This window comes from Arachis hypogaea, chromosome 14, assembly GCF_003086295.3.
Source record: "Arachis hypogaea cultivar Tifrunner chromosome 14, arahy.Tifrunner.gnm2.J5K5, whole genome shotgun sequence".
NCBI classification, from domain to species: Eukaryota; Viridiplantae; Streptophyta; class Magnoliopsida; order Fabales; family Fabaceae; genus Arachis; species Arachis hypogaea.
The window spans coordinates 101757149-101765567 of NC_092049.1; the positions used below are offsets into that span (position 1 = coordinate 101757149).

At 32.7% G+C, this 8419-nt stretch overlaps 1 protein-coding gene and 1 long non-coding RNA gene across 3 annotated transcripts; both read right to left on the reverse strand.

Moving 5' to 3' along the window:
* Positions 1-957: 957 nt before the first annotated feature.
* LOC140178310 (uncharacterized) lies at positions 958-3191 on the reverse strand. Its single transcript, XR_011871029.1, has 3 exons — positions 3016-3191; positions 2875-2924; positions 958-1263 (listed from the first exon to the last, which is right to left on the reverse strand). It is a non-coding gene; the product is annotated as an uncharacterized lncRNA (long non-coding RNA).
* A 1857-nt stretch (positions 3192-5048) lies between these two features.
* On the reverse strand, positions 5049-7548 carry LOC112743589 (steroid 5-alpha-reductase DET2). Of its 2 annotated transcripts, none has more exons than XM_025792865.3 (2): positions 7267-7548; positions 5049-5984 (listed from the first exon to the last, which is right to left on the reverse strand). In XM_025792865.3, the coding sequence occupies exon 2, from the start codon at positions 5967-5969 to the stop codon at positions 5169-5171; it is 801 nt and encodes a 266-aa protein (XP_025648650.1). In that variant the 5' UTR covers positions 5970-5984; positions 7267-7548; the 3' UTR covers positions 5049-5168. The 2 variants fall into 2 exon arrangements, with proteins under 2 accessions (XP_025648650.1, XP_025648649.1); XM_025792864.3 differs by having other exon boundaries at positions 5049-6024; positions 7267-7415.
* Positions 7549-8419: the final 871 nt, after the last annotated feature.

Genomic DNA, 8419 nt, shown 5'->3' on the forward strand with positions numbered 1-8419 from the left:
CGTTTGGGCCAACCAACGCCATCCAGCCCATTAATCTCCGGTTACCCATCGTAACAGTTCTGCTTCGCTAGTGGTTTATGAAAATGAATTTTCTCAATTGTTAAAAAAAATTGAGAGTGTAAAATGTGTTATCTATCCTTTCATTATTCTCTTTCTTTTAAATTTATTTTTGATCTTACTTATAAAATTAATGGTGAGAGATCACACTTTATTTTCTCAATTATAAAAAAAATTGAGAGGATTCATTTCCGTCGTTTCTTTCTCTTGTTACGGTAAAATAACTTTTTTTTCATTATTTATTATTATTATTATTATTATTATTATTATTATTATTATTATTATTTGCAATGTGTTTTTACCGTTTTATTTTTTTCTACCATATGTAATTTATGCACTCGGTGAAAAAGAAAGAATATAATAATTCAGTATGTATAGTAGTGACTAACTTGGTCCTATTCGTTCTCAATAATAAAGTTGCTGCAAATATAAAAAAAAATATATTTCAATTTGTTGTGAATCTCCCCAAAAATAATTCGAAGTATCAAATAAGAAGAGCATTTATTCAATTTCAATTTTTTAATTTTTTTATTGTTTGGTATTTTAACTAATTTTAAAAATTAATTAATTATATAAGTTTATAACACATTTAAAATAATACAATTACACACAAAGTGCTTCTTGAACACATCCAAAATTATGCAAATAAAATTTAAAATTTAAAAATACACTTCCAAAATTATAAGAATGAACGTTAATTGTAACACCCTACCACACAAAACTTTACGCTTAAGTCGTAAAACAGCGGTGGTGTGGTATTACAATCTCTAAAATAAAACGTGTACATATAGTAAAAAGATTATAATATATTAGGAGCCTTGAAGAATAGAGGGAATAAAAATCGTGGAATAAAAGCGCAACGCTCAAGAACGAGTTAACTTGCGTGCTAAGAAAGCTATATCCATCAAACATAAGATTGTAAAAATTTGAATAGAGTGCCAAAGATACAAAATAGCAAGCTCCTAACTCAGCCCGCGAAGTCAAGGCTGGCCGGAAAATATTTACACATATATATATACATATCCAAAACCCAAATATACATAAACAAAATTCTGCCTCTCCATAAACCTCTAAGAGAATCAAAAGGGCAAGTTATGTGGAGAGAAAGCTAAGTACATATATATATACCACTGTACAACAACATAACCCAGTAATCACTTCGCTTCAGGAGCCCAGACGCCTAATGAGACGCCTCTCATCCTGCATCTGAAAAGTAACAACATAGTATAGAATGAGAACCGGAGGTTCTCAGTATGGTAAAGGTGCCACACACATAATATTTAAGGTCCTGGGAATGCCAGAGGCAATCCTAAAACGCCGACACTCAGATTATAGAGCTTAAAGTATTAAACAGAAGCCATAAGAGGTGGTTTTCTAAGAATATTTAAACCTAACTTAACCTTAAAATCTAAGTTTCACACTGCCATTCCTCCATACCTCCAACTCCACCATGCATTTTCACAGACAAATAAACAGATAAAGACAAGCACAAGAAGGTTACAATTACTGCAGGTAACAAATACACATTTAACATGGCAAGTACATATAGGCACACCCAATTAAAGCACAAGCAAGTAATTCAAGTATTATGCATATGATGTATGCCTGTCCTATGGCTGATAAGGCTCATCTGTCGGTTATCCAGCCAACCCGACAAGTCTAAATTGTACTTAGACTGTCCCCCGACGTGCATCCCCAAGAGTCTATGCATAGCTTTATCTCAAACAATCAATATTACTCAATGGGGGTAACATTCCCGGGAATTTATATAGTGCCCAGTCACACTTACGTCGTAGGGTCAACAGAGTATCGAGTTTTCTACCTGGTACACGTGGTGGCAAGCCACGGCACTTTATCCAGGGAATCTCGTATCTCAGATTATTCAAATTCATAAGCCATATAAATAATTCAATTATAATTCATCAACATCCACATCATTCTCAATCGTATCTTATTCTTCATCATACATCAATCATATTCAATTCTTACCCTTCATTATCACACCTCCCATTTTGTCCATCAATAGTTCCAAAACATAATTCATTCTTTTCTAAATGAATCAAACTTAAAGCATGCTCATTTTCTTAATAACTCAAAACCAAACCATATAACCTTTGAATATAAATCTTTTTAAATAATCATATAAATAAAATCTCTAATATTTATAAAATTTTGGCAGCATCTCCTCTAAAATTCGGACTTTGCCACTCTTTTCGGGTCCAAACCTGCATTCTTTTCAATTTAACATACCCTTCCTCATCATCATAACAATCACCACAATAAATCTACCTCAGATCAACAATTAAACTCATACAATATTCAAATCCAACAACCAAAATTCAACTAAGAATTATAGTTTACAAATCCTAGGCTTTTAACACAAAATACCTCATTATCACAACAACCTCCACAATAGTTATACCTCAAATCAATAATTTACCAAATCACCAGTTAATCAACAAACACCAAACCAACCATGTTCATCAACAGGATACTAAGTATTAAATATACACATGCAATCCAACTTATCCTATGGTCATCTAGCCTAAGTTTTCACAGAACATTATATATTAAATGTAAGAAACCTAAACCATACCTTAGCCGATTCCCAAGTATTATTCCAAGACAATTTTCCTAAAAGAACACAGCCCTCAAAATCTCAACTAATCCGCTTCCCCCAAGTTCCAGTATTCACAATTTCGGGCTCTAATTATTTATTCACAACCTAATACACATTCATAACACATATATATCCAATTTAATACTCAAGCTCAAACTCAATAAAAATAAAATAGAATTACAGTATCTTCACATTACCCAAGCTTCACATAAGTAAGAGTGAACGTTTTCCTCAAGCTAATTGGATCCTAAAACATTAGAAATCAAATAAATTCAACATTCCCACTCAAAATTCGAAAATTGGGGAAAAGGAGTGGCTGAGAGTATTTAGTGGCTTACCTATGAAATTGTTCCGGTAGAAACGTAGAGCTCGACGCGGTGGACGTGTGGCTGCAAACGACACGGCGATCGGAGTTTGGACGGAGGAGTTACGGTGATTTAAAATCAACGTAAGGTTACGGGGGAATTTTCCTTCGCTGCTCTCCCTGTTACTGCAACGCTAATTCAGCTATAATGGGGTAACGAAGGAGATTGGGTTTATTTAAGGGTTGGCCCGGTTGGGCCCACAGGCCCAGTTTAGGTTCGGTTCGGTCTGTTCGGTCTAATTTTGGACTATTTTTTTTGAAATTAGTGTCAAAATTTTCGTTTCGATGAGTTCTATCCTAATTTAATATAATATTCGCGTTTCTAATCTTTCTTATTAAAAACTAATTTATTGACTAATAATCTGCTAATTTATCGGGGTTTACATTAATTATTTTATTAACACGTCTAAAACTCATGTTAAAATAATTTGTTTACTCATCCAAATTTATAAAATTGCAAAATAAATAATTAATGGACACATTTGTAAGTCAACTGTAAATAATTGTGCTCATCACAAGAACATGTAGATAGTATGTTCATAAAAATTGATTTTTTTTTCAATTATAACACATATAAAATTATTAAATTATATACAAAATAATTTTAAAACATCCAAAATCATAAATCTAAAATGATTGTTTTTTTATTATTATAACACAAAATTATTAACTTAATACAAAATATTTTTTTAAAACACATCCAAAATTATAAATCTAAAATTTTATTTTTGGATGTGTATTTAAATTATACTCGGTTAGTAATTAAAAATCTTAAAATCGAAATGGAAATTTTAAAATTTAAAATTTAAATTTCTGTTTTATTTAGTTTATATTTTAGATGTGTATTTAATTTTATAAAGACACCAAATCTATTTGGATATGTTTATTTTATTTTTTTTTTAAATTATTGTAATAAAAGACTGAATAAAATATCACTTTTAAAAGATACCTAATTGAATAGTACATATTCAACCCCATCTTAAAAAAAAAAAAAAAAGGACCATATAAGAAAAAAACAATACTGATTTAACTATGTCTCCGCATTTGGCAGCAGCAGTACCACGCATCCTCTCTGTCCATACTCCATAGCCAACTCATTTCAGCAGGTGCTGAAAAAACAATGTTCAGCACCTTGCACAACCCTTTAACTTATAGACTTATCGGGGAAAAAAAAAGGTTATTGTTTAGTTAAAACCTTGTTATGCCTTATCTTGCTCATGATGCCTCTTGCAGAAAATGAAGATAAATCTAGCTTACAAAATACTATATTCAAAATTCCAACATCCACCCGTTTATACATCAGAAAAAATGTGTTTGAAACGGAAATGAGGATAAAACCATTTAATCTTTATAAGGCAACATCACTAGCCTAAATAAAAATTACAGACGACTCTTCTATACATGTTTGGATTGAGTCCTGAATTACTCTTTTATACAGAGGACTCTTTTACACTCTCTATACACAATACTGATCCGGATACACATAAAAGGAACACATTAATCCTCACTTACTCTTGGTAGTGGCTAAGGTTTAATGTATTTCCGCCACTATGCAAAAACATTGAAATTGAAAGAGTTTTTTTGTTACAAGAGATCTTAAACGCAGAAATTTCAGATCAACCTAGTAAATCCCTTCTCCTATATAAGACATAATTTTTGTATATGGTTGGAGCCATGTTTGTACTACCGTGTTGTTTGAAATACAATGTCATTCAGCTTCGATTACATGTTTGTACTAAATAGTTTTAAGAATTAGATGAAACTCAATTATGGTCTACATGATACCAGTTTTGGTTGTGTATGCCCAAAAAAAAATAGCACTATTAAGAATCATGTTGTATCATAGACATAAGATATATAAAAGGAGTGTACTTTGAAGTTTGAAGAACTGGTGTCATAATCTTGAAAAATATAAAATACTACTAAAAACACAGAATAACAGTCAGATAGCAATCCTAAGAAAACGGGTTACTAGAAGGACCTAAGCATCACAAAAATCCAACGTTATATCACAAAATTATGGATATTCCATGTTTTATTGAAAAGCACCAAAAACAAAATTTCAATTTTGTCTTACCATTGAAACCTATCCCAGAAAAAAATGCAACAGAAAAGGAGTTCCTAAAATCAAATTAAGTATGGAATAACAGCTTTCCGGCTCTTAGGATAATCCCCACCAAATTTGTCCAAGTACCATTGGCGATTTGCAATTGCCCTTGGCACCAAGTTTGCACAAGTGTAGATGAAGAACCCGAATCCAACCCAAGACCATGTCATCACTCCCCAACCAAGCCATTCCAAGATCTCCCCAAAGTAGTTTGGGCAAGCCACAAGCTCAAACAACCCTCCCCTTGGAATAACATAGCCCTTCCCTTCACCCTTGAGCCTCAACAACTCCCTATCAGACACAATATTGATCCTCATCCCACACAAAAACACAAACAACCCCACAAAAAACGCCAACCAGAAAAACCAATCATTACCATCACCATCATAGTTGTCCTTATAGTGAGACACCCATCTAGCTTGAAGGTAAGCATTCAACAAGTTGAAGAAAAATGCCGTGAGCGCAATACTTAGAGGGAATCCATGTGAAGTTTTCTTGCCATTTCCCGATGGGCTCCTTCGAAGGAGGCTCAAAGGGTAAATGCAAGTACGGTTGAAGTAGTGAAGTAGGTAAGGGCTCATGAGGATCATGGATTTTGGGTTTGAGAAGTGTCGGCCATGTGGGAAGAGCAAGAGGGTGAGCCACAATGTGGGACTCTCCATGAGGAACCATGCCAGTGGGGGAGGCAGCGTCGGCCCCCAACCTGGCCTGTGGTGTTTTCCATATGGAGCTTGTAGGAACATCAGGGAGATAAAGGTTGGCGGCGCTATGAGGTAAAATGCGACGAGTGAGTAGTGGAAGAGAGACTCATCTGATATCATTGTGACAGTATTCAACTGCAATAACCCCACAATTTACCTGTAATCCTTCTGTGTGCTGTACAGTTCAACAAAAAGAATAATTCTACTAAAACCAACATGTTCCATCAAGGTAACTTGGGAGAAAAGAAATGGTAAATTCAAAATTAATTCTACTAGCTTATTTGAAAACCTAAAGCCAATAACAAAAAGCGGTTTCCTCTTTCCAAAATATTGGTGATTTTTAACACATAAACTTAACAAAGAAGATTAATAAAAGAATGTAACAGGTCTAGCTGAGCCTTATTTATTAATTACATTCCTTAAGTCTGGGAGGAAAAACATCCCCTCTGTTTGCAAAGATTAACAAACATTTCCAAAAATTAACAAGGATTATCAAGGTTACAGGCTTTCAGCACAGCACAAACAAAAAGCGATATGGATAGTTTCTTCTTTCTGTTTCCAGCAACATATGACATGTACCATGGACGTAAAATCAATGGATAAATAGTGCATAGTTAGGAACTTCAATTTATCTCACAATTGTAACGTAACTTCCTTATTCTATATAACAATACAAGCAAAAAATACCTTTCAAACACCCTAATATAAATGTGCAACTTTGCTTTAAAATTTATTACAGGCAAGATCAAATTAAAGTAGGATGTCAGGCATGAAGAACAGGAAAACCAGCAAACTCATCATTGCTCCTATGAAAAAAGCTATACTCATCATGCGAAAGTAGAATAAATATTTGCGATTAGGATTCCCAAGCTTATCCTCCAGCATAGCTCTCTCTTTAGTCACAAAATCTAGGGATTAATATTTGCAAAAACACATTATTTTCATAATTTTTCTTTCACGGTAAAGTGTAAACCAAAGATTGATGTAAAGTATCATTACTCATCAGAAATCATCATCTTACTCAATATGATGTGTATGCCTTAGGACACATGTTCAATGAAATTCCAGAAGTTGGTTTTTCAAACAACTAACTCATTCTGTAATAAAATTACAAGCTTTTGACCTCTAACCATGTTCCATGCCATAAACCATATATAAACCAAATCAAAGGCTACTAAGGGCCAAATCTCATCAGATGACATCACCATTACCAAAATTCATCCAACCTATGTCAAACCCAAACTTAATAAAACTTTAGAGCACAAGGACAAGTTATGCATGGAAACAAGAACAATTTAACAAGAATAAGACTTTAATAAAAAACCCGATTGCTGCATCAAATTGTCAAATCAAAAAATAAATCACGACACAGAACGCGTGTATAAGCAGTTTGAGCAGAGAAAGATGGAGAGCGGACCCGGCGACGAGAACGACGAGGGACGGCGCGCGAAGCTCGACTGAGCAGGATGAGGGGTTGAAGCGACGAAGTTGGTAATTGGCGAATGAGGAGAGGGGCTCGATCACGGCAAACAGACGAAGATCTTGAGCGCGACAGACGGCGATAGTGAGAAGAACCGTGGCGGCGATGGAGGAGGCTAGGGTTTCTTTTGAGGGAACAGCTCTGAAGGTTCTTTATTCTGAAGGTGAGGTGAGATTGTGAACGAAGAGAGGGGAACGAGAACCTGCGTTGCCTAAGAGCATGTCCAATGGTGAACAAATGGAGGCTCCATTTATAATTTGTCTGACAAAAAGTGGACTAACCGTTGGAGTAAAATGAAGGTGAATTTCATCACAATTTTTCAAACAAACAACGTCTCGTTCAGAGGGATTTGATATATATATTTTTTAATTTTAACCAATAATATTTAGGAGAATTTACATAAATAAAATAATTAAAAAAAAATTTATGTAAATATAATGTTGGTAAATTCTAAACACAAATACAACAAACATAATTATATGTAATCTGCGATGTTCTCTAATGGAATTTAAATACACGTAAATGTAGAGTGTAACGGATTACGTGTATTTAGGTTCTGCTAGAATGTCGCAAATTATATATAATTACATTTGTTGTATTTGTGTCTAGAGTTTGCCAATGTTATATTTGCATAAAGATTTTTTTCAATCATTTTATTGATATAAATTACCCTAATATTTAAATATGTGTCAATTAAACTTAAAAAAATTAAATAATATTTTGTTAATAAAATTAATAATATTTTATATACATATAAAAGATAAACGTTGGATAATATGTTAGCTATTAATTTACTAGTAAATTATATTTAATTTATTAATAATTATAATAATTAATTATAATTCTATTTAATTAATAATTTGTATTAATTATTTAAATCATAATTAATATAAATAATTAAATTAATATTAAATATTATTTATATTATCATATTAATTTATAATTAATTAAATTTGTTTACATAAAAAAATTATTTTAATTTTTTATATTGGTGAGTAGTTTATTTTTATGTATGAAATTTGAAATACTAACTACATTACAAAATTAGCAGTTGCAAAATTAGTCGTTACTATATTACTGTTATTATTAA